Source organism: Lethenteron reissneri, chromosome 9 (genome assembly GCF_015708825.2).
Source record: "Lethenteron reissneri isolate LAM-NWPU_2019-01 chromosome 9, ASM1570882v1, whole genome shotgun sequence".
NCBI lineage: Eukaryota > Metazoa > Chordata > Hyperoartia > Petromyzontiformes > Petromyzontidae > Lethenteron > Lethenteron reissneri.
This window is the reverse complement of record NC_083787.1, coordinates 6,269,944-6,297,111: the sequence shown is the minus strand read 5'-3', so window position 1 is coordinate 6,297,111 and position 27,168 is coordinate 6,269,944. Positions and strand designations below refer to the sequence as shown.

Sequence of the window (27,168 nt, the reverse complement as noted above, 5' to 3'; positions counted from 1 at the left end):
CAAAGTGTCTTGTTGTGTTTGCAGTGTGTGTGATGTTGTTGTTGTGTCTGCAGTGTGTGTGATGTTGTTTGTGTTGTCTGCAGTGTGTGTGTGTGTCATGTTGTTGTGTCTGTAGTGTGTGTGTGTCATGTTGTTGTGTCTGCAGTGTGTGTCATGTTGTTGTGTTTGCAGTGTGTGTGATGTTGTTGTGTCTGCAGTGTGTGTGATGTTGTTGTGTTTGCAGTGTGTGTGTGTCATGTTCTGTCTGCAGTGTGTGTGTCATGTTGTTGTGTCTGCAGTGTGTGTGTCATGTTGTTGTGTCAGCAGTGTGTGTGTGTGTCATGTTGTTGTGTCTGCAGTGTGTGTGTGTGTCATGTTGTTGTGTCTGCAGTGTGTGTGTGTCATGTTGTTGTGTTTGCAGTGTGTGTGTCATGTTGTTGTTGTGTCTGCAGTGTGTGTGTCATGTTGTTGTGTCTGCAGTGTGTGTGTCATGTTGTTGTGTCTGCAGTGTGTGTGTGTCATGTTGTTGTGTCTGCAGTGTGTGTCATGTTGTTGTGTCTACAGTGTGTGTGTGTCATGTGGTTGTGTCTGCAGTGTGTGTGTGTCATGTTGTTGTGTCTACAGTGTGTGTGTGTCATGTTGTTGTGTCTGCAGTGTGTGTGTGTCATGTTGTTGTGTCTGCAGTGTGTGTCATGTTGTTGTGTCTACAGTGTGTGTGTGTCATGTTGTTGTGTCTGCAGTGTGTGTCATGTTGTGTCTGCAGTGTGTGTGTGTCATGTTGTTGTGTCTGCAGTGTGTGTGTGTCATGTTGCTGTTGTGTCTGCAGTGTGTGTGTGTCATGTTGTTGTGTCTGCAGTGTGTGTGTGTCATGTTGTTGTGTCTGCAGTGTGTGTGTGTGTCATGTTGTTGTGTCTGCAGTGTGTGTGTGTCATGTTGTTGTGTCTGCAGTGTGTGTGTGTCATGTTGTTGTTGTGTCTGCAGTGTGTGTGTGTCATGTTGTTGTTGTGTCTGCAGTGTGTGTGTGTCATGTTGTTGTTGTGTCTGCAGTGTGTGTCATGTTGTTGTTGTGTCTACAGTGTGTGTGTGTCATGTTGTTGTGTCTGCAGTGTGTGTGTGTGTCATGTTGTTGTTGTGTCTGCAGTGTGTGTGTGTCATGTTGTGTCTGCAGTGTGTGTGTCATGTTGTTGTGTCTGCAGTGTGTGTGTGTCATGTTGTTGTTGTGTCTGCAGTGTGTGTGTGTCATGTTGTTGTGTCTGCAGTGTGTGTCATGTTGTTGTGTCTACAGGCTCATGTGTGGCACACTCCTCAACACATACCTTGTCAACCCACACGGTACCGCTTCAATACGGACAAGAACAATGTGTTTGTGTCTATTTGTTTGTGTTTCTCCCTTGCGATGAGACATTGTAGGGTAAACGTTGAGATGTATAAGTGGCACGTGGTGACCAATAAGATCAGAATTGCTCTGTAATAAGGCAGGGCACTGATCAGGGGTTGACATGTGTGCCTCACCTTCCCCCATACACTGCATGTCTAGTTCTTACAACATCCTGCATCCACTAGTTCACTGTATGTACCCCCTACTATGTGCGTTGTCATCATCCGCAGTGTCAGTGTGTGTGTGTATATCAGTGTTTGTTGTGTTTATGTATGTGGGGAGCGGTGGTGCAGTGGTTAGCGCTACGCTGCGCTATGAACCTGGCCACCCAGGTTCGATTCCCGCTCACGGCCAACGCCACCAGTGACGATTATCTGAACCGGGCCGCCCCTAGGTTGACTCAGCCTCAAATGAGTACCTGGTACGGTGTGTAGACATCATCACTAGGGAGACAAAGGCGGCCGGGCGTGGTGTTGGCCACCCACCCCCTCGTGTAGTCGTGCCAGCCTTTATAGGTGCTCGCTAACAGCACTTGCTCCTACAGCCTGTACAGGCTACACGGGGGATCTTTGTCGTCTGTGTCCACACTCGTGCAACCGGACATCCCCTGCGTGCCCCCTGTGCAAGTTGGCGTGTTTCCATCCCGCCTTAACCAGATGGTTTAGGATGTTAATTAGACGCGACTTGCGGTACAAGCGAATAAAGTGGCTCTGGCAAGTTTGTATTTGTGTGTGTTGTGTTGTGTGTTAGCTTGGTTTTTTAGTTAGTGGCACCACCTTCCATTCTCTCGCACGCAATTTGTGCATGGGTGGAAAAAACCCGATTTCGTGGGAGTTAAAACCTGGTTTAATGAATACGAAACTCTGATCCAAGGCTTAGGCTGCTTCCTCGTCGGTGCTGCTATCGTACTCGGGGTAGTCGTAGAATGCGGTGGGCAGGTTGGTCTTGATGAACACGAGCTTCTCCACAATCGTGGGTGCCAGTGAGTTCCTTAGCTTGAAATGGATGAAACCCATCGTTGAGAAGTGCGGTTCTGCAATTAGAACCAATTAAACCGGATTTCTCCCAATCTCAGATGGTCGGGTTTAATATATAAAAAGACAATTACACCCGATTGTAAAAAAAAACCCGACTGTGCCACCCTTGAATTTGTGTCCTCTTTGCTTCCGTGCACCGCAATTAACTGGCACCGCAAATTGGTGTGCAAGGCTGGGTTCAATAACAACAACAAACAACAACAAACCCGTGGCTATTGCCAAGCGGTGGTGACATTTCACGGTTGCCGACGGAGTTGCAAATGCGTGGCGTTTTTTTGACTCGACGCTTCCCGTTTACAATACAGGGTGGTGCTTAATTTAAAAAATGTGAACACTTCTGAGAATTTGCAACAACTCCACAAGAAATGTTGTGCCTCCTGGTCCACCTGGAGAATATTCCAGGCGTGCATTGACAATGATGGCGAACAAGTGACTTCTTGAAGCTATTAACATTACATTTGTCATCTTGCTAGAGTGTATTATCCATTATTTTGCCATTAAAAACGTGAGTCCCATATAAGTGTTAAAACAATTTTTAAGCACCCTGTATAACCACTCTGTGGCATGTGTCACATGTAAGGGCTACGTCGTTGGTAAGGCACAAAATAAATCATTGTACACCTTCACCAAGCCACACTTGACCAGCGTGGTGAAGTATGGTCAAATAACTCCCACGACACGCACGGTGTGCATGTCATGTACACGCCAAAAGCACAGGACTCTGTGTAGCACACACACACAGCATTCTGTAGGGTATAGCTTACACAGGGTATGAATATGCTACATTGGTGTGTTATCTATAGTCAAATACATGACTCTCTTTGTATAAACAAACGGTGCACATAAAGGTTTAAAGGTGAATTGATATCACTCCGGAGAGTAAATGTATTGAGTGTGTTTCTGTCATACGTGGCTTTTCAGCAGCAAGCTATTGTATATGTGCGTTACTTACACACAAGATGTAAATAGAGTCCCAGGAAACGTTGCTCAATTATGTACGTTTGTAATGCTAATGATCGTACAGGCACATGGTTTAGCATTAAGGCAATGGAGCACAGTTTTGTGACATTATAAACAGTACTTTATCAGTCTCGCCGTGCCACATGGACGCTTATTTTGGAACAAATTTAAATTCAATGAATTGTGCAAGAGCTACAGCTATGCATAGCGTAAGCACGTGGTTTTCCTGTGTGCGGTTTTGTGGGGATATCCATATATACATGTGAATCAACATGATACGAAATCACGTGTAGTTTCTTGGCCCTATGGGCTAAGGAATCACATTGATCAATATTCGCTCACCAGCAATGAGCTCAGTAAATGTCCCTGGTGAATAATACACAACAGTGTTGTGGTCCTGTGCTTTTGTATTGCAAAGGATTACAGCAATTGGGATGGCCATTTGTTCATCTTGATTGCCATGCATTGGCCATGTGATGGAGTTGAGAGTTGTGCATCGGCAAGTTCAATCCCTCACTGGTAGAGTATCTTAACCCCTGTCCACTCAGACTGTAGGCTAGTTGCAATACAACCACAGTATTTGTGTATAATGTGATTTATATTGCGATGGTCTCCATCAATCCGCACCGTCCAGCATGGTGAAGTATGGTCAACCAACCACCGTTGATCCACCCGCACGGAGAGGGGAGGCCCTCATCCAGCAGTGGATTAACAAATGGGCTGTAAATGCACAGTATATGCACTTGCAGCCAAAAAAGACACCACAGGTGTGCGTCTAACGAGACGAGGTCTGAGGTTACACAGAGAATAATTCCACACGATTGGAATATACGAACAGTTCACTAATCAGTGCAGCACATATGGTGCTTTTTAAAATCACTCTAGATTCGGTATTTAAAGTCCCACATGGGAAATGTGCTTATGTATAGCTAATTTATTCTTGACAAAGTGTGTATGGTAATGTGTGTACATTCAATTGTGCATGTTCAACACTGTTTTTCAAGTACCATACAGTTGTATATACAAAACTACAACTGTTATTGCATGTATAATGGATGATTCACATCTCACCTGGTTTTCAATGCAGTGTATGAGTGTTGTGCATGTGCAACACACGTGTAGCATCTCAAAGCTTCTGTATTTGTTGCAACATGTTCTGTTTCTTGCAAGTGTAATGTACATGTCGCTGAACAGGCTTTACTGGTAGCACAAGTCTTATTATTATTATGTGTGTGTAATTCATGCGCCACAATTAACGGTCGTGCATGTGTAATCGTATATTTATTCGAGTTATTTTGCATGTGTAGTGCAGAGTTTAGCTTGCGGTGTACTACAGTACATGCATTGTTTTTATTTTGCCTTGCAATCCACATGCCGCATATTATAGGATTTCCATGCCATGCATTACAAAATAGTTTGTGTGTGTGTGTAAAACCCATGTCACATGATGTAGGATTTCCATGCAATGCATAACAGAATTTTTTTGTGTTTGTAAAACCCATGTTACATGTTGTAGGATTTACACACAGTGCATTGTTATTTTTCACGAGTAACGCACATGCCACATCCTATATGATTTCTATGCAGTGCATAATGTTTATGATGCAAGCGTATTTCCCATGTCACATCTTAAAGGATTCCCATACAATGCATTATTGTTATCTTGTGCGTTCAGTGCATTTGACACCTTTTCATATTTCCACGCAGCGCATTACACAGTATCGTCATTTGGCAATGTGTATTACGCATGCCATCCCTAGTAGGGCTTTGTGCTCCTGTCCATCCTCCAGCTGCTGGGCTTGGGAGGACATGGCCAGGTCGCCATGGTTTCTGGTGGCTGCTGTGAGCTCCCTCCGTGAACAAAATACCATACAAGGGGGTGATTGATTTTTTCCCAATAAGCACATGCACACATGGGCTAATGCACAAAAATAGGTGCATGTGTACATGCTCGTACGATTGCATATTCGCCTATATGCTGTGTGAGATACATTACAGATGCTGCAAGCCTATTTGCATACATCCACCACTTGCTTTGTTAATAATTAGAGTGCCTGGTATTTATGTAAGTAAATGAATACACAGAGGGGTGCAAACACAGGTACACATTAATTGCATGAGTGTAATTTAGGCAGTGCATAGCCAGTGCTCATATTTGTAATAAACAGTAATGTAGGGAGGTAGTAGTGGTGGTGCAGAAGTTTGTGCTATAAACCCGGTGTCCTGAGTTTGATTCCTGGTTATGGCTGATATCAATGACGTGAGATATCTGAATTGGGAATGGCTCCCCACTTAACGATTCCGAACTCACCAATGTAAAGTATGACTAAACAACCCCACATCTGATATGGCATGGGAAAGCCTTCATCCAGCAGTGGAGTTTAAAAGGACTGTCGACTAATCTCCTGTAATGTAATGTATGTGACCTATGTTACTTCAATTATATTAAAGTGCTTTCATTGTATTAACGGCATATGTGTCAGATACATAACTAAATATGTTGCACATCGTCATCATCAGGCAAGGTCTATCCACTGCTGAATGAAAGCCTGTCAATGCTGATGCTATCTGCCCGGTCCCTCATTGCCACAATCCATGTTTCGCCCGCACATAAGCAGCTATCATCACCCCGTTTCTGCGGTGGTCTATCCCCTTGGGCTGCAATTTAGTCACCAGTCTCGTCTATCAATCGTCATCCCTTCGAGCGCTGTTGTATCCAGCACACGTGCACATCATATTGACTGTTGAATAATGTGCACTTTGGCAGGACACCACACTATTTAAGCTTTTGTTAACCAGGTAAAGCCCACTGACCTGTATAGTTCTCTTGCAGAAGCGACCTGGCCACAAATGATAGCTCAACGAAGTGGCTTATCACGTGGCAATTTATAGCAGCGAAATATTGTAAGCGCATGTTTCTAAATGCGGTGTGGGGAGGGGGGAACCAGAGGACCACGGGAAGAACATGCAAACTCCAAATATACAAGCCTCAGGGTTGGGATCGAACCCACAACCTTTTGCGAGGGAGTTAACATTTCTCCACCGTGGCGTCCATCAACACTTCCAGCTCGGTGTTGTGTCCTGCCCAAGTGCACATTCTTAAACCATCAATATGATGACTAATTGGCACTTGTTCCTCTTACTGTCTGTGCATGCTTTTCTTTTCAATTTCAGACTTCCATTTTCTTCATTAATGACCATCTGATCCATATGTGGTAGCAGGTATTCTATGATGTATGGATAGGTGTTACGAATTAAAACTCTTTTCATCAGAAACCTTGGTATGTTGAGTAAACGTCAAATTTAGTTTTCAAAAATACTGCAACCTGCTCTCATTTGCCTCTTATTGCAAAAATGTTATTAGTGTCTTTCCAAAAATTGTATTTCTTTGTTGCGTGAACTTGTCCAATTATTTTATTCGCTCATGTTTACATTTGGCCTGACTAATGTCCTGTGCAGTAGTACATTTATATTCGTTCTCACAATGACATCGTCACCAAATCTGACGATGGTTAATAGAGAACTAGTTGTTTTGGGTTTACTCCCCAACACACGGGTGTGCTGAAGGAGTGTACATGCAAAGTGTGTTTTTTTTCATTATCAAGTCTATTTTCTAAAAGCACACCAACATGCTCTCGCTCGCCTTTTCATTTCGTAATTTTCATCCAGTTTTGTCTGCAATAATTTATCTTTCTGTACAACTGTTTCCTTCCCATGAATATCTCCGTTTATTCAGCACACACACTGTACGCGTCTTTTACGTACTAATATTTAACTTGGGTCGAACTTTAAAGCCTTCTTTGTAAAGTTTATAATCATTTCCTTTAAATTCCATTTGCTCTTTGTCGTGAATGTCGTGAGAAAACTTAAACATAGTTCTCCACCTATGCTTATGCCTTCATTTCTCCAATCCAATTTAATACTGCTGGGAATCACTTTGGCAATACTAATATTGAAAAAACTATTTACAAGGAGCAACAGCTGCAGAGACTCAACAAATTAACCAAATACCAATCGGAATGCCAGTTTGGCATGGAGACACTTCTACACTGGCATGAAATGAATTCAGAAAATACAAATCAAATAAGCGGTCACGCAGGGAGATATGCACTCGCCAAGGCTAATAACAGCGACATCAAAATACATTTCCCGTAAATAGGATTGGAAAAATGAGGGCATAAACACGAAGATAGGGGCCGTCCATAAATGACGTCACGCACCTGGGAGGGGGGGGGGGTCAGACATGTGTGACGATGTGTGACGAAGGGGGGGGGGGGTGAGAAATGTGACGTCACATCAAATTTAGGAACTTTAAATAAATATAGACAACACGTTCTACTCAATTAAATCGACTTTTTAATAAATGTTTTCTCCTACAACATCAGAGTGCAGCGCCACATTAAATACGCACTACAATGACAATAGTTTAAAGCGATTTGAAGCATGTTTTATTTTATTTTGGGGGGAGGGGGGGCAGAGCTTTGTGACGTCATATTTGAGGGGGGTCTGACTTTTTGTGACGCCGTGTAACGAGGGGGGGGGGGGGGGTCAAAAATCGTCCAAAATCGCGTAACGTCATTTATGGAGGGCCGTATAGTAAATTTAACACGTAGGCTTTGCGTAAGGTTTGTGACATTAACAAAGGTACCAATTAGCCATTCAACACATCGGTGTGATGGCGAGAAAACCCACAACATTTACAATTTTAAATTACACTTTTATATTTAACGACACATTTATATTTACGCGATATAACCCAAAAACCTTTATTATGAATAATATTGGTTGCGAAAGCGTACGTACGTGTTAAATGGATTATGAGATCATGAGGGGTAGTGACAATTTGGGGAGAATTTCATGACAATGAGATAATTTTTATAAATAGTTTTGATAATTATTACGTATAAATTTTAAGACGGGCTATGTATCAGATGTAATTAAGAATGTACATATATACTTCATGTACTGTGCAATGTATGTATACTTACACATTTTAACACATAATCTGTAATGGGTAATCTGTAACGGTTATATGTGAAGAATATATGTTCACGTGAATGTGTTGCTTACTTTATATTCTGGAAAAAAAAAACCTTGCTCAAAACGTGTGTGTACATTCTTATTAACGTACATGTTATGCTGTGCGTCCACTTCCCGTCATTGTGTATATAAATATATACTATTCATTACTCCTTTATTCCATGCAGATTTTAGGCCATTCGTTAAATAGTCGGTTATTTGCAGAAGCAGTCTGCATTGATTCATGTTTATGGACAACACATGGCCCTAAGGAAAAATGGGGTTAGATGGCAGCTTCTATTTCATTTACTCACATCCACAGCGTGCCCAAGTCTCTTGTGGATTCTTCATTACAACACATTTACACAGACACGGGTAGAGAGCTGCCGTCTAATCATGGATGCCTGTTGCTGCTGTTGCCTACAACACTGTTCCACAATTTATTTCATTGCACTTTTTACACCTAGACCATGCTACACGTTCACTGGGGGTCATATGAATCATGCCGCAAGGCGGGTTGGTATTTGGATGGGGCAGCGACCCTTTATCCTGGGAACTGAAGGTTAATTCTGAGGCATGACTTCAATTCTGTGTCCTTTATTTAACCAGGTGAAAGCCCATTAACACTTACAGTTTTTTTTTTCAAGCATCACCCAGCAGATTTGTAATAATTTAGGGAATTTTTACTATTTCACTGTATTGGTTGTTTTGAACAATTACAGTCGATTCAAAACGTGGGATTTGGGACTGATTAAAAGTGTTCAATGCTTGCGAATGATGGCGTAACAGGCAGCGGGTGAGCTATCGAGTGTGCAGGCGGTCCAACTGCACTGCGCCGGAGAGACCCAGATGCCAGGCTACGACAAAGGGTCAAACATTAGACGGGTCCCCGTTTTATTCCTTGCACCAGGGCCGTTGCCAAACACACTCTGTGCCACTGAGATCTTTATTGTGCGCTTTACAGCCAACAGCATGTTTCAGCATTTCTCTCTAAAAATCACCAGGCAGCTGTTTGAAATTGACTTGCCGGCAAGCGTAACGACAGCTAGCCCATCCAGCCTTCGATAGTGATGTGACAAACACTGAAGCAACTCTGTCCTGATGAGGAATCGCTGGGAACGGGGGCAAGAGACGTGATGACATTCGCTGCTCAATAGAAATCTGTGCCTCGGCTCCACAGTGATGAATAGAAATCCGCGACATGAATCGATTGGCCTCGGCATGAACACCAACACTGCAATCGATTAGTAGATCCAGCGTGTTGGCGTATTGTCAAACGTAAAATCTGCAACTTTATAATTAGCTGGCTTAGTGAAATATTCAGCTGTAATTGACTTTACCACCCATTAGGAGTCTTTGATGTTCATTGATTGCTCAGCGTTCATCTGTGTCTTACGTACAGTGGATGTGTTGGTCAGTAGGCTGAAAAAGGACAGGACATGAATGTCCAGTAATTGGACATGTCATGGAATTTTCTTTCAACTTGAGTGGGTCAGCTACTTCCTTCATGTCAAGAAACTTTTCCAACCACATTCAACTATGTTGGTTGGTTAGAATATTACTTTGTGTTAAAAATAGAACATGTGTAAGCACCATATGCAGTTTCCTACATTCTAAACGGCGTTTGTCTTTCATTATATACGCAAAGTAAAGTATAACTTCTGTTCAAATTAGCTAAGCAAACACATGAATAATCTTATTACACTACTAGATCAAGCATTAGATGAGTATGAATTGAGGCAGCATACTTGTAACCATAAAAGGTGTATAATAATTGAAGGCGTTGTACCATAACTGCCAACTTCTTCAACATTACAGTACTTTACAAGTTACCACATGCACAATACAGTCCAGTATTTAAACATTCTAAACCTGCATTGGCAGCAACTGAAGTCGGCATCTGTCAATGTTCTATTTGACGTCGAGCAGATTAACAAGAGGCATGTCTCGACTACAGTTGCCTATCCCTAGGTTCACGACTGGCACTTGCAAGAGCACACACGTTATTTTACAAACACTCCTCTCGGTTCAGTGTTTGTCTGAAATGCATAACCTTCAATTGAAAACACCCATCGCATTTGGTACTAACACTGGCCTTAAAAAAATATGTATATTGGATTGATTCTTTGTTTTGGCCAAGGCTAATTGCACACGAATAGAGCCCAGAGAGATATTTAATTATAGTTAGAGACTCCACTTTACACCGTGGGGCCTTTTCATTGAAAATTGTATTAAAGTAAATTCTTGTTTTATTGAAATGGTAATGGACCCAGGATTACATTGCTAAGTGCTCACGAGAACTAATCTTCCCACAATGCAATGTGCCAGCAAGAAAACAAACATCATTTTGATAATTGTTTTTTTACCCTTCTATCTGGCAACAAAACTGACACCTTTTTTACAAGGAGTCATGTTTGCATTGACCACAATACCTGCAGTTATAATGCAAACAAAAAACATAACTCTGATAATGTATGCACTGTCCTTGAAGTTGATTGGTCCACACCCGAGACAGCTTTCCTTAGAGCCTAGTCTCACATGGGTTGGACCAGATGACGCCAAAAGGCGCACAACTCAAAGACAATGCACCATCACAGAGTATGAGAGCTCGGGGTAAGCATTTACACCATTGGAACCTCATTTGCCAGTAAAAAATATGATAATTGGGTTTTTACCCTTCTATCTGGCAACAAAACATCATTCTCTTCAGACCCCATGGTGTAAAATGCAGTTTCCAACTCCTATTATCTACATCATTGGACCTCCTTTGCCAGTACCAAAATATAATAATAGGGTTTTTTCCCCTTTTTTTCTGGCAACAAAACTAAAACATTTTTACTAGGATTCATGTCTGCATTAACCACAATACCTGCAGTGAAATGCAAACAAAAAACACTGCAGGTATTGTGGTTATTGCAGACATGAATCCTTGTAAAAAGGTTTCAGTTTTGTTGCCAGAAAAAAGGGGATTAACCCTATTATTATTATCCTTGCCCAAAACTTCGCCTAATTGTGTTGAGTTGTTATTCTTGATAATTGTGCTCGTGCAGCACTGCCACCATGGTATCACCAAACACTTTGACCTTTCATCGGATCGATTGACTTGCGGATATGCGCAGTTGGCCCATTTATATCAGCTCCCCCAGCGCCGGTGGCTCTCTGCACTTTTCTTCAAGTATGTGATGCAGATAAAAAAAACAAGCGGTGATTAACAGCAGCCAGGGAGATGCTCCTTGTCCATCCGCTGCTGCATGGGCATGCAACACACCGTGGTTTTTAATGTTGGAGATTGTTGGCGTTTTCCCCAAACTGTATGGGCTCAGACAAATTCGGGCACATTTGCCAAAGCACGATTGGATTGCAAATGACCATCCTACCGCAATGGCGGTGCTGATTTATACATTTTTTTGTGCTCAATTGATTTTTTTGGCCTGGGGTTGTTTATTTACTGTGTTTATGAATGATGACTTTAGTATAAGATTATTCGTACAAGGCTGTGGATTTTCCCCAACACCATCTTAATCACTGCTTTTTGCCTGTGAGCTGCAGACCTCTTGCATTATATTTCTAAGTATACTAGGTTTGTTTTCTCTTCAATTTATACCTGATGATGATTGCTTGTGTTGCAATCGAAACGTCGTATGCTATTATTTAATTTGTTATTTTCTCTTTATACGTGACTTTACCGAAAGGACCTCTCTCAACTGGCGGCAACAAAGATTCACCTCGCGTCACGATTCTATTTAAGAATCGATTATAAAATGTTCTCTCTCAATATTGTGGTCAATGTAGCGGTCACCAGTGACTGCAGGGGCACATGAACCAATCTATGATACACAACACAGGGTATGACGTAGCTTATCTGACTCGCTGCGGACAGAGGTTTAGGAGGATTTGAGAATAAGTCGGTTTTGTGAACCTTTATGGAAATGACTTCTACTATGTAACATACATAATCTGCACTGGGTAGGTAATTATTCAAGGCTAGATATGTGGTGCTGGGATATGGACTATTTACTCGATACGAAAGAGAAACATTGATTAATGCACGCGCAATTTGATGTGTGCATCGTGTTAGAATTAATATGAAGCCGTCCGTCATTGCCCCTCTACTCCTGACGTCCACCTTTTGTCATTTACCAAGAATCTCCATTCAAATGTAATTAGGGGCCAAGATACACCTCACAATACATGAGACTGGGAGGTATTAGAAACCTATATCTATATGTTTCTGGTTCTGTGCTTTATCTCTCTCTCAAATTTTTCATTCTCAGGAAGAATGTAATCAACCAGGTTACGATGTTGACTGTTATGTTATCCGACTCTCTGTTGTATTACATTCCATTTCTGAGTATACTAGATTTGTGTTTCTATTTCATTTATACCTGATGATGATTGCTTGTGTTGCAATCGAAACGTCGTATGCTAGTATTTAATTTATTATTTTATCTTTATACGTGACTTTACCGAAAGAACCAAAGACTAATTCCTGCAGTCACGAAAGCTCCAAATTAAGATTAGAAACCCTGTTAATTCTGCTTCTACCCAGGACTGTCAGCCATTGAGGTGAAACTTGATTGCGCCAGTTCTGGGCCCTCGTGTCTCTGTGTACACTCTTGAATGGTGACAGGGGCAATGGGGGGAGGGCTTGGCTCTTCAGAGGTGTCCTGCAACATTGGCTGCATGCGTTGGTTACATTTTCCGTTGTGATAGGGAATGTCTGCGCGCAGAAATAGAGAAAACCGGTCACACAAGAGCGAGAGAGTCATGGCCCAATAGAGATCAAAACAGGGATAACGTGGAAGCGTTTGCAGATAAGCACTCGCGCCACTGTTCTGGTATCTTATCTCTCTTACTGCCGAAGATGTGTCATGAATGGAACATATAACTGCTGGGTCTGTCTCAATCAGAGCAGTTACTTTATTGGGAGTCACTTTATGTTCATAATTTGACATTGTGAATTTACTCAATGCACTTTTATCTCATGGCACTGTCAAGAGGCAGTTAAATCCAACGATAATAATGATGGTGAATTATCCAAAAAATTAGCAATTAATAGTGACTTTGCTGAGACCGTCAAACTCATTGCACTGCACATGACTTCACTTGGGGTCTGGCTTAGGGCATTTAGTCGGCATGGATGTCAAAACCCTGAGCCAAAAGGAATGTCATATTTTGTTGTTCTAAATTTCTTTAGAACTGCTTCTTGTGTTTAGTTTGTTGTCCTTCCACTGACTGCACCTCCGATTCGGACGGTTGTCAACGTACGTTGCAAAATGTTATCGATTCAGGGTCCCGATTCAGCTGAATAATCATGCGTTTTTGTCTTGTTTTTTTTCATCTTGTTCGCATTAGTGATGCTTCCTTTTTTTTTGTAAAAATGTTTCTTACTCCATAAACCTAAATTGTCTGTCACACACACACACACACTATTTGATGTTTTGTGAGTGCAAAGATGCGATTTATATTTATGATTCGATGTATCAATGTATGCCTTTGAGAGTAAAGCTTCCATATTTCTGTGAGATTCAACTGGGACACTTTGGTGAGCCGCCAGGCCCCACTCCATGAGCCCCACACAATTTTCAAAAGCCACTCCCACTTAACTATTATGCCCGGCAAACACAGCGAGTGAGTAACCTCACTCCTTCAAATGTCAGCCCTGCCTATTCTACTGCAACTACACCCACTACTCGCCCCCCTCCCCCCCTAACTCTTGCCCATAACAAGTCAAGCACGAGGCCAGAACGTTTTAAACTGGGGCAAAAAAAAACCATTTTCACCAAAAGCTTCATGGGGACACGGTGACAGTATTTGTGAAACCAGGACTGCTCGAACACGTGGTAGCTTCATCTACGAACCCCCTGCCCTGTTCCGGAAATGTGACCTCTCTGCCCTTTTCATCTTCTTGGTTCTTTCGGTAAAGTCACGTAGAAGGGAAATAATAAAATAATAAAAATAAAACATAATAAAATGCAATTCTCACCATTGTATTTTATAATGTTTTTTATTATGTTTTATTTTTATTATTTTATTATTACCCTTCTACGTGACTTTACCGAAAGAACCAAGAAGATGAATCCCTGCAGTCACGAAAGCTTTACATCGAAAAATCTCTGCCCTTTCTTTGCCAGGTTTGCTTCCGTGGTGGTCCAGGGTGAGCGAGGAGATGGCACACACTGTGGGTCCCGTGCCGGGAGTGCCAGGGGTACAGGGAGCCCAGCAATGCGTCACCAAGGTGGAGATATCGGTGTCGTGCACCAACCTCCTCGACAAAGACATCACCTCCAAGTCGGATCCGCTCTGCGTGCTTTACATGGAGTGTGGCCCAGGAAACTGGATGGAGGTACTGCTTCGGTCATGGCGCTGTTTCAGAATTACATTTGTACCACGCCTTCCAGTGCCATGTCAGTCATGGGGGTTGTTTGTCCTTCGCGCTGGTCAGGATGGGATGGTGGAGGGAGGAACGCAGGACCAGTAGAGACATCCTGCACCACTGAGGTTAGCCGTGGCCAGAAATAAAACCCAGCTTGCCGGGTTGAAAGTAAGATGGTGATTTGATATGCACAGAGAGCATTATGTGTGGGTGTATGGATACATCTGTACCTAACACAAAATCCTTGATCTTGCACGCAAAAGGTAAGTACATGCGTGGCTTCGAAACGTATATTAATGTGCATTTTAAGTACTTTTCAATAGCCGCAGTAAAAAACAACAACATCAAAGTCAATCCTTGTTACGTGAGGATAATGGCATACATTATCTGATGCTCTTAAAACACATGTCCATGTTAATGCCACCATTATTCTAAACAGCTTACACATCTCACTTGCACACACTAATGTATTCGGGTTAGTGTTTTCTTCCCTGAAATCAATTGCTAAGAAGATTAATGTTAAGTCCTTGTGATCAGCTCAGTGTCGGCAGATGACAGAGCCAGTCCATAAATGGTTGAGTTGGACATCATTCTTTGCCATTTCCATAGCGATGAGGTCATAATGAAACTCACGTGCATTTATTTGCAGTTCTGCTTTAAGTTCTGCAATGTGTTTTAGGCTACTGTGTGTTACGTGATATAATGTCTGATGTTTCGTACCACGTGCTGCATACCACAGCGGATGTGAAACATGCGAGCATGCAAACGAATTCACATCTTGAATAGGCTTTACTTATTTAACAATAATTTATACCGCCTTGCGCAGCGCGATAACCACTGTGCCGCCACTCCCAAGCCTCTTTACTTCAATTACGGCATTTAAAAATGCTTGCAGAGAGAGCTTGCAAATCAAATCCGTGATTTTTTCGATTTAAAGCTTTCGTGACTGCAGGGATTCATCTTCTTGGTTCTTTCAATAAAGTCACGTAGAATGGAAATATAAAATAATAAAAATAAAACAATAAAATAATTATTTTATTTTACATAAATATTTTTTTGTTTTATTTTTATTTTTTTATTATTTCCATTCTACGTGACTTTACCGAAAGAACCGTGATTTGTTCGTTGAAATCCCCGGTGGGAAGTTGACTCAGCTCCTCGTTCCTCTGGGGATAATAAATCAATTACAGTACCGCGTTGGCTACTTTGTGGAAAATCAAACTGTGTACTCTACAGCGTTGCAAGTTCAAATGCGAGTCGGTAGTCCACGCAGCCTCTCACCCCTTCAGGGGTCAATGGAATGAGTACCGCTTTGTTGGAGGTCAAGAAGCGGGTCGTGCTCTGCCATGTGAATGTGGACTATGCGTCGCTGACTCGAGGCGGTAAACACAGATGATCACCACGACCAGCTCGCTTGAGCAGGGAGATACTATTTCGATTTTTTGTACACTTACAGCCGTTTCGTTAATCCAGTTTCCTCGGGATATATGACCATACTTCCCCACGTCGGTCAGGATCGTTTGGAAAGGCTGGGAACATAGTTGTAGTAGAGGTGTACAGTACAACAGTGGATGTTGCTGCACTACCGTCTGTTTCCTCACCACATGGGCCCACAGTCGATTAAATTGTGTTATGGTGGCCGCCCATCAAAGCACCGTGCAAGCTCAGCCTTACTTATTTTCTAATGTCCGATGGAATCGGGTGCATTCCAGGTGATTTGCTCGTAGGCGCGTGTGCGCATATATATTTTACGTCTGCGGAGATGTACCCAGCGGCACATCTGACCAGGCTCGCGGCATTCCACGCCCACGCCAGCCGCGAACAAAGCGCGGAGAATGAGCGACACCACCGCTGCACACCCAGGGGGCTTCTTGATGTTCAAAGGCTTCCTCCTGCGAGCAACTCGTCGCTCCGCCAGAGGAGCCGACAACGACCGCAGTTGTCAAACACGCGTGAGGACCGTGTCCCGAAATTTGCGCGCTTTCAGACGATTTTTAAATCCTTTATATTAAGTTCACTTGCATGTGCGCTTACGACCGTGCAAATCTTTCGGTCGTTTTTTAACCCACTTCCTGTGATCCAATCGAGCTGACATTTTGCACACAGACTCGTTGTGCGTGACAATTTATCTTCGTGAAAATTTTTTTCCAAAATTTTCCACTTTTTAGGAAAAAAAAATTTCATATTTAATTTAAAATAACAATGTGATAAACATGAAACTCTTACTCAAGAAAAACAGAAATGAATAATAAAATAAAACCGATGCCACGCATATAAAGGATTTATAGTGAAAAACCTTTTATACGGGTTAATTTTTTATTTGTGCAACAGCAACGTGCGTACTCGTGATACATTTAGGCATTCGGATTCAAACTATTTAACATTTTCTAACGAAAATAGCCCCACCGTCTTGAAGTTTCAGGATGTTTGGCATTTTTGGTCCGAGTTGATGCATGCATTGTTGCGGAATTCACACCCAAGATGTTGCAATGGGGAGTACGTTGAATGCACCGGCTAGCCTCCCCATTCTGTTCTCTTATAATTCCTGGAAATGTCTCGTTAACTTCCTTCCAAAAGATGCTTTGCTACACCACATTGCTTCCAAGTGCACCTAACCTGACACAGCCCTTGTGGCTGTTGTTATTGTGGCCTGCGAGCGAACAAGTGTTTGTGTTTTCAAATCTTTTTTTTGTGCTGTCATTCATTTTTTGTGTAAGTGTATGACCTAATGTGGTTGTAAAAATAATTAATTAATTATGCTTATTATAGCAAAGCCTCACTGTGCCTTGTTTAACGGTCATTGCAAGCATTTGATTTTAAAAAATTATCTCACGTTTACCATCTCGTTTGTATCGCATTTTGTTTGCACCATATAATTTGTACAGTTTTGTTTGCTCCATTATCCGAAACGTAACATTAACGTACAATTTTCATCAGTCATAAGTAATATCTTTTCACGCACGCACATATATTTTGTGACCTCATTGTTGATTGTCTGTTGTTCGTGAACGTGTGGTTACCGCATTCTCCTGCTGTTGACGCCCTCATCCTAAAACAATCGCCCCAGACCAAGAATGGCACATCGTTTTTTTACAAAACGACGAAACTATGCTTTTCATTTTTCTAAACTCTGGTGTATATCGTGTTTTATACGAATTTCAGGCTCTGTTTCCTCGTGCGCACACGTGCCCCCGAGAATTCAGCGGTGGTGAGGTGATTCGCACGTTGTGATACAAACCCAGTGATCTTAGTTTAATTCCTAGCCATAACTAACATCAGTGACAATTATCACAATCAATCCTCCGGCTGCGTGAGGTAAATTGAGCCCTAAATGAGTATCTGGTATGGTTTTGTGAACATCAGCACTGGGCAGTCAAAGGCGGCCAGACATGGTGCTGGTCAAACCAATCTCTTGTTGCATTGTGCCAGCTTTGAAAGGTGACAGTTATGAACAGCACTTGCCTCAACAGTCTGTATAGGTCACATAGGAGCTCTTTGTCTCTTTACGTCTGTATGTCCAGCTGGGCCGTACGGAGAGCGTGAAGAACGATCTGAACCCGGTGTTCGCGCACAAGTTCCAGATCGACTACCACTTTGAGGAGGTGCAGAAGTTGCGTTTTGCCATCTACGATCTCGACAGCCCCAGCAAGCGACTACAGGATCATGACTTCCTGGGGGACCTCACCTTGACCCTTGGACAGGTAAGGCACCGGATAACACCTTTGGCTGGAGTCGGCTGAGGTTTGGTTCCATGACCGAGTGTGAGAGCCAAGCTGGCTTTCAACCAGAACCATTTTTCCATTTGATCTGCTTGCTAGCTGAGCCGTGATTTTTTTTAATCACTATCATCATCAGCCACGCTCTGTCCGCTGCTGGATGAAGGCCTCCCAAAGTCGCCGTGGTCCCGTGATGCGAGGGTCTGTCTGTTTATCTTCTACATGAGCTGATTTCATTGCGCCTTCTCTGCGGTGGTCAGCCTTTCAGGCGTGTTCCATTCTTCATGTTTTTTATTAGAAATCGACATTTATTTTTCTTATGCTTGTTAGAATTACATATTTTAGTCTTTTGGAGGCCTGCGCGTTTCTGTCTGTAATTTCTCTCTGTATTTTCTAGGCATCTAAAGGCACCGATTGTTTAGTTAAAATGGACAATGACGCGTGTGTATGGTAATTAAAATCATGTGTTGTGCAGCTTATGACAGAACTGTTCATTTCCAATTCATATACATTACAAGCAGATTATATGCTCATGGCGGGAACAAAACTGTAGAGAGAAGACAGAACAAATAAGCAGCAATACAAATTGAATGTGAACTAAAATATATAATCAAAGAAAACAAAATAATGTTTTACCTTGAATGGAATCACAACTCTACTTTGTGAAAAGGCATTGAAGTGCTGGAGGTTCAGTTGTTAGATGTCTAGGATATTTATCGGACACCTATCGTGATATTTTCAGACGCAGCCTGGGGCCACAGTCACTTTTGTGGGAGTTCTCTTCTAACGGAAAGGTCAAAATGAAAGGAAAGCCTATGTTAGAGCTGGAAGGGCTTGTTCTGGCTTTCCACCAAATAGTTCACGTTCCCCAAGTATTCTCTGTCTTTAAACCTCGCCTGAAGCATTGATCATTTGACTCTGTTGACTCTTGTTGACACTCTGCCACGCAGGTTGTTTCAAGCAAGAAATTATCCCGTGCACTTGTACTCAAAGATGGCCGCCCTGCTGGAAAGGGAATAATAAAGGTGAAGCATTTCAATACAATTTTTTTTATTCCGTTATGTTTTGTTTTTTAAATAAAGGTTTATCACATTTCACACATTTTTCCCTTAAAGCACTCTGAATAGCTACATTGTCACGAAGATAGTGACCTTTTGCATACAAAGGAGGAGAGAATTTCTGCAATGCCTAGCATTTTAAGTGTTTCGAGGGATGCAGTTGAATCATAATTACACTTCAGTTTCAGACAAAATGTTAAAGCCATTAAAAAGAAAAGTGCAATTTATGCGGCCAACACACACACAACCTTGGAATGCCTCTCATTAAACATTCCTGGACGCTGAGCAGACACAAAACACATCTTCCTATCTTCCTCCTTTGTAGGTGTTGGCTGAAGAAATGAAGGACAACCGTCATTTGCAACTCCTGTTCGAAGGCATAAAACTAGACAAGAAGGTACGTCGGCGCACGCACTCTTTTGAACGCCGTGCCACGAGCCGGGGAGAATCACAGCCGCCGGATCGGCAGATTGATTTGTGGCTTTTTTGTAATCGTAGCGTCACAGCCACCCCCCCCCCCACCTCCCTCCCACACATCCCCGCACTGCTCATTGTGTGTAGCAAATGGCTTCCGGGAAAGAAAGGGAAAAAAAAACATGCAAAAAAGGTAATGCATCATTAACGAGGATTAAATTCCCACATTTAGTGGGGAGATATCTTGTGGGTAACATATTTTCCATAAACCAGCTGATAGATATTTAGTAGGGTAACCCGAACATAATTAAAATGTACTTATACTAATACACTGGAACTTCTCTTAGCCACGTCAATATGATGGTGCTTTGCACAGATTTTAGTATCTGCATTTATCTGCAAAAAATACACAGCTCACCATCTCGGAGGCCCGTGCATAAATTCTGATGCTTGCGGGAATTTGCTGCTCAACTTCTCTCATCTGCAAATACTCGTGGGCAAAATGCGGAATATGTGTAGCATAGTGTGATGTGCAATATGTCATGGCTGAAGCATTGTTCGGAATGAGAGAGACAAGAGGCAGATACAAAATCATTACACTGGTCAACACACTTTTTCTGGCATAAGGTATTCCAACGGTTCTAAGGTAATTTTGGGGTGCTGATTCCAAATCTGGCATCAGTTTTTGAGATATCAAATATTGCATTTTCAATAAAAACTGCAGAATAAAAATATTAAACAAATGTGGATATCTACATAAAATGATATTATAAACCCGCTATCCTAAAAATACAGCATCATTTTTTAACACTAAAGCAGTCACTGACTCGCAACAACTTTTAATCATAAGTGGCAGAGTTCATTTCGGGTAAAACAATGAAAATGGGGTATGCCGATAGCATAAAAATGAGATGTGATAGAGCAAATCTGAGATCAGATTTGGAATCAGCACCCTGAAATTAGTCTAAAACAGCTGCAAAAGTCCAGGCCAGAATTTTTTTTTGGTTGACCAGTGTTATCATTGTCATTATCAAAAGTATTGTTATCACCACCATTGTCATTAACACCATTATCATCACCAGCATCGTCACTAGAATTACCATTACCATCGTCATTATCACTGTTGCACCATCACCAACATCATCTTCACCACCGTTATAGTCACCATCATCATCATCACCACCATCATCATGAGCAATTGTCTATTCATTGCTGGATAAAGGTCTCATCCTTCACTGTCCTGCGATGCCACAATCTTTCTCACTCCTACACATGGAATAATTTTATCACGTCATCTCCATAGGGGTCATCCTCCGAGGCGAGTTCTCATCGTCACCAGTCTCGTAAACATGGAGTGCAAATGCTTGCTTGAGAACACGTCGGGATACTGCCCAGTTACATCGACAGTTTCATTATTCCACCACGTTCATCAGCAACCCAGCATCATTATCACCAATCAGCTATCATCGTCGTCATTAACGATCCATCATCTTCATGAATCAATCATCATAATAAAGTTCCGTATGATGATAACAGGAGGATTTGTCATGCAATTCCTCTTATCCGTGGCCACTTCCAGGTGACTCCTCTTACCCATGGATAATGGTGGATAATCATAGGAATCTACCGGCATATAAGAGGATATTTCACAGCTTGATTCAGTCTTCAGAGAACAGGAGTCACAGATTAAAGGAATGTGCATGAGAGAACTTTCACTGTCATAATGGTGGTAAGGCGCAACATTTTATTTAAGACCTGCCTCTATTTTCTTTTTTGCACCTTTAAATTTCTGCTCGAAAGAAGACAAAAGAATACCGTTGCATATTGACTTAAAAGGCTCGCTCTGGCGCCTTCCAACCTCTCCTTGATCAACGCCTACACGATGAAGCGACCAACCGTGGGGACCCACATTGCTCGGATAGCACGGGGCTGTTGCTGAATAATTGTTTCATCCCTTTCGGGTTTTTGTCTTCGGATCAAAAAAAAAAAAGTTTGGTCTCTGCAAAGTGAAAGGCAACGCTACGCGTTACACACTAGGATAGGATTTTGGTGACGTTACAATAATGACTTGGGTGACATCCCTATCGCCCGTTAAGCGAAATGAGCGTGGAGGTGTACGGGACGCTCCGGTGGCTCGGCACGGCGAGAGGGTGCTACAAAGCGGACGTGCGGTAGCGGTGCTAATGCGCCGCCGCGCCTTTGTGCCGTTCCACCCTTTTACGCTCCGACAAAGCAGGGGTTGGGGGGGGAAATTTAAAATGCACCGCGCGGCACAGAGCCTTGACCTTGGATCGCGCAGTAGATTGGAGCGCGGCAGTGGATTGAGTCACGAGCCCGGAGCAAAATACATTTGCGGTTGTACGTATGTATATATGTTGAACTTCTTTCGCACCGTACGCAGCCAACTGCGCTGATCGGAGGGGAGGTGCGGTTGGCGCACTCAGGTGCAAGCCCCCTACCTACCCCCCGTGCATGCAGCAGAATGTGCCACTGTAGTTGTTTCACTACGTTAACGCACGCATTTGTTTGAACACTAAAATACAATGCATGCAAAACGATGCCGCTGTGTCCCGGGGTTCGTGACCAAACAACATTTTACGAGGGTGCTCTGGCCTCAGGGTCCCAAGGTTTGGAGGGGCTGAAACCAAGGAAAGGTTCAGTTGCAGCGGACAAATGTCCTGGCAGTAAAGACTATGAGGTTTTATTCTTTGGTTCTTTCGGTTAAGTCACGTCTAAAGATAAAATAATAAATTAAAATAAAAGTATATTACGACGTTTCGATTGCAACACAAGCAATCATCATCAGGTAAAAAAGAAAAAGCAACAAAAATCTAACTAGAAAACTATAGAAAGAAGACGATGTCTGTCTGCTTGTATGTCTGTCTATAGTTTTCTAGTTAGATTTTTGTTGCTTTTTCTTTTTTACCTGATGATGATTGCTTGTGTTGCAATCGAAACGTCGTAATATACTTTTATTTTAATTTATTATTTTATCTTTAGACGTGACTTAACCGAAAGAACCAAAGAATAATTCCTGCAGTCACGAAAGCTCCATAATTAACTATGAGGTTTGTGACCCAATTTCAGGTATAAATAGACCCACGTGAAATGCAGAGCAATGGAAGTGTAAGACATGTGATCAAATCAATGCACATATCTTCTTGGTTCTTTCGGTAAAGTCACGTAGAAGGGAAGTAATAAAATAATAAAAATAAAACATAATAAAATAATTCTCACGACGTTTCGGCCACAACGCAAGCAGCCGTCCTCACCTGAGGACCTCACCTGAGGACGGCTGCTTGCGTTGTGGCCGAAACGTCGTGAGAATTATTTTATTATGTTTTATTTTTATTATTTTATTACTTCCCTTCTACGTGACTTTACCGAAAGAACCAAGAAGATGAATCCCTGCAGTCACGAAAGCTTTAAATCGAAATTCAATGCACAGATGTTTATTTTGTGCTGATTGCCTCTGTCTGTCTGCAGGATTTTTTCGGTAAATCGGACCCTTACCTGGAGTTCTTCAAAAAAGGGGATGATGGGAGTTGGGCTCTGGTTCACAGGACAGAGGTAAGCTGCTCCCAGTGTATCATGGCAGAGCCTGAAGTAAGACAAAGCAATCAAATGAATAATGAAATGTTGAGTTTGGAAGTGGATGAATAGCATTGTCATTGCATCCACTGGAGGTAATTTGGTCGAGGGAAAGCCATGATTATAATCTCCCTGCTGTGGTGAACAAGGCGTTTTTAATGCGTGTTTACATTTTGTGTGCTTCAGTCTCACAGTTCTTAGTTACGAAAACATTTACTGTATTATGAATACATGTAAATGGAGTATGACATTTAAAGTATTAAATATGAGCTGCATTAATTAATAAAGAAAAATTATACATTCTCCACAAGTAAATTTATATATTCACGGGATAACGATGTAGAAAACAATGAATCAAATTTGAGGTATGAAGTCAGTTTTAAATCATGCATGTTATAATTTATTCCTATTTTAATCAGCTTACGTGAACTTTGAAATGCAGTTCCCAATCCCATTGGGTTTATTAATTGAACTTCTGATAATTAGATCGTGATGTTGCTGTGGCAATAAAAAAATATTTAGGAAAATGTTTGCTAATTAATCAGAGGTAGGAGCTTCTATGATGACTTTGCTGATACTCCAAGGAATGCAATTATATCACGTGACTCAGTATTAAGACTCTTGCTTGACATCCTAATGGAAAAAAACATTTTGACAATTTGTATAAAGCAATTCCTGATGAGAGTCTGAATTATTTTATTAGCTCTTCTGCACATAAGAAACATGTGGAAAAATCATGAGCAAATCAAACATAGCTTTAAATATATATAAAATGAATTGTAAGAAAAACGAGTACAAAAGCTAGCTTGCTATTGTGGATTAATGCTGGGCTTTTGAATGGGAGGGTTATCCGAGGTCCCTGCCTTTATTCCTAAGGAAAATTCACTTCACATGGGAATGTCTCCTCAAGACCCTGGGTTTAAATGGCCCTTCATTGCCAACAGATGGATCGAAATTTAGCAGAGTGAAATATTAATGAGAGGCAAATCAAGCAATAAAATGTTCTTGCTCGTTGTCTGTGGTGCACAGATTGCAAATGCGATGATAGCCAAGTCCAGGTTTTGTTCATAGGAATCCAGTTCAGCTCTCCATGTCAGCCAACGCTTTCCATTTATGTGTAAATTGTGCAGTCCACTGTCTGTACGTACATATGTATGTATCTATGTTGAACTTCTTTCGCACCGTACGTAGCCAACCGTGCTAATCGGAGGTGCGGAGGAAAGGACAACAAACTAAACCCAGAAAATATTTCCACATCCGGCACACCTCACTCATTATACCTCTCGATGTGGCTGTGGCTTAACGAGTCGCGTGCCACCTGCTTCAGTCTACCAGTCGCACAGGAGACATTGGGTGACAAGTGAAGGCCTGCTTCTCTGCGTTGACGACAGGTGGTGCTGAACACCCTCAACCCGTCTTGGCGGCCGTTCACGCTCGCCGTGCAGTCGCTGTGCGGTGGGGACCTCGATAGATCTGTCCGTGTGAGTAGACGATGCACCTCACAGGCACTACCCAGGAAAAATGCATCCACACGATGATGTACGGTACTTTAAAAAAATATGTTGATTACAATGAAATTGCGAGCCCGGTACGATACGCTGATCGACATTGGAGGGGAACAGAAATTCCGCGAGAATTTGGAATTCGGCACATCGGGATCGTACTCACTGCCACAACCAAAGCAGGAGTTTGCGCAGGGGGAAGAGGCAGCTGCCAAGGAGTGACCAGGACCCGAACCCACAACAAATGCATGACTCACAAAACGTTGGGGCCAAGATATGAGCGATGCCGGAATGGCCCAAGGCCTTCGCTGGGCTTCCGAGCTCACTTGTGTTGGAGTCAGCCCACTGTAAATGCCTGCTGCAGTTTTATTCGTCTGGATTTATTCAGCCTTGCAGTCTTAATAAGAGAAAAGACTCATCTCCCTGAAGAGATTTGTGTGATTTATGGTACGGATTTCTGTGCTTTAGGTCTTCGCCCAGATCCCAGCAATGGGATGAGGCATGAAAGATAAATAGTAAAAATGATTAATAATTCTTACTATTTTCCAAGGATTATTCAAGGTCTCAATTGTGCTGTATTGATATTTTATGAACTCTCACGGAGTTAAACATTGAATAGTCAATCTCTATATACGATCGAATAATAAATCCAAATAATTCCAAAAAATAATGGATAAGGGCCTTTTGTCATTTAACTGCTGGATAAAGGTGTTCTTAGGCCATGCCAATTATGTTTTTTTTTGTAACCATACTTCACCATGCTAGTCAATGCATGTTGGTTAAGGGGTGGGGACAGGAATGGTTCAGATATCACTCAATACTCATGTCAGCTATAACCAGAAATCAAACGTATGTCAGCGCGTTCATAGTGCAGTACACTCGCCACTGCACACCATATATTAATAATGCCATTACTTAGCAGTAGCCAGTTAATCTTCTAATTAAGCATTCAGGCTTATTATTTGTCGTCAGTGCTGGGCAAGATTACTTCTCTGCAAATGTAATTTCGTTGCTGATCGTTAATTGCCCCACGTCTCACCTGTCCAGGTGACCTGCTACGATTACGACAGCGACGGAGGCCATGACTTCATAGGCGAATTCCAGACGAGCGTCACGCAAATGCTTGAGGCACAGAGTGGCAAAGAGGTACGAACCTGCATGGGAAGTTGCAAAGACGGCGTGCATAACGGTCGTCCTCATAATAATAGTTCAATTTGTAACGCGCGCAAATTTGCAGACGTAGTGGCCGCAACTCAGAGGCGTGGAGCCAAGCTCAGAATCGCTCAAAAGCGTGATTGTAGAGGTGAGTTTTTAAGTCTCTCTTGAAGGAGGCGATTGAGGTGATGCTGCGAATGTGCAGAGGGGATATCGTTCCAGACTGTTGGGGCTGCCACCGAGAAGCGGCGCATAGACACGATGACCATCCTGGATCTTGGTATCAAGAGGAGGTCGTGAGTCGCGCTGCGCAGGCATCTGCCGTGTGCTGAGCTGCAAGTTGTCATGCTGTCTTGTCATGTGATAGATGCTTTGATTTGATTATTAGCGTGCCACGGATATGCGTTTTGTCTCTGTGGCCGAAAGCTTGACACAATCTCACACAGTCTTTGATGTTACCCCAGTGATTGCTTCTCCCTCTCACGCTCGTGTATTTTCTCGTGAGAATGTTAAGAAAAAAGTTTCTCTGCTCAGTCTTCTCATTACGCGCCTTGCCAGCACCACTTTCCTGTTCGTGATGTCGTACAAAAACTTTTCTTTCTCTCCCAATGTTCATCTTCAAACCTCGCCGAGACCCTGGCAACCAATGCCGTTTTCAATATCCTGCAGTGGAACGCATTTTCTTCTTTTTGCCTTTTCATCTCTGGATAGAACTGCAGTCCCCTCAATGTGCATGCGTCTCTGCAAAACGCACGGCAGCTGAGAACACATGAATACTTATTCAGCGTGAGCACAAGTGGCTGCGATGTGGCTACACACTGGGATGGTTTTAAGAGTCGGTAGTTTAATCAGCTGCCTGATAATATCTATTGGAAATTACCAAAGCTTGCCAGCTGCTGTGAAGTGAATGTTAAATACCCTGTGGAATTAACATTTGCAAAGATGTAACGAAAAATGATCACAAACCAGGACCCATCTCTAAC

At 42.4% G+C, this 27,168-nt stretch overlaps 1 protein-coding gene across 1 annotated transcript in view; it reads left to right on the top strand.

The window, feature by feature from the left end:
* The window catches only part of LOC133340491 (copine-3-like), a 41,643-nt gene that overhangs the window by 1,291 nt on the left and 13,184 nt on the right, over window positions 1-27,168 (top strand). Inside the window, 7 exon segments of the mRNA XM_061548784.1 lie at window positions 14,508-14,719; window positions 18,271-18,450; window positions 19,416-19,490; window positions 19,849-19,920; window positions 23,424-23,507; window positions 24,920-25,009; window positions 26,078-26,176. Of these exon segments, the coding sequence (XP_061404768.1) occupies window positions 14,543-14,719; window positions 18,271-18,450; window positions 19,416-19,490; window positions 19,849-19,920; window positions 23,424-23,507; window positions 24,920-25,009; window positions 26,078-26,176 (777 nt within the window). The 5' untranslated portion in view covers window positions 14,508-14,542.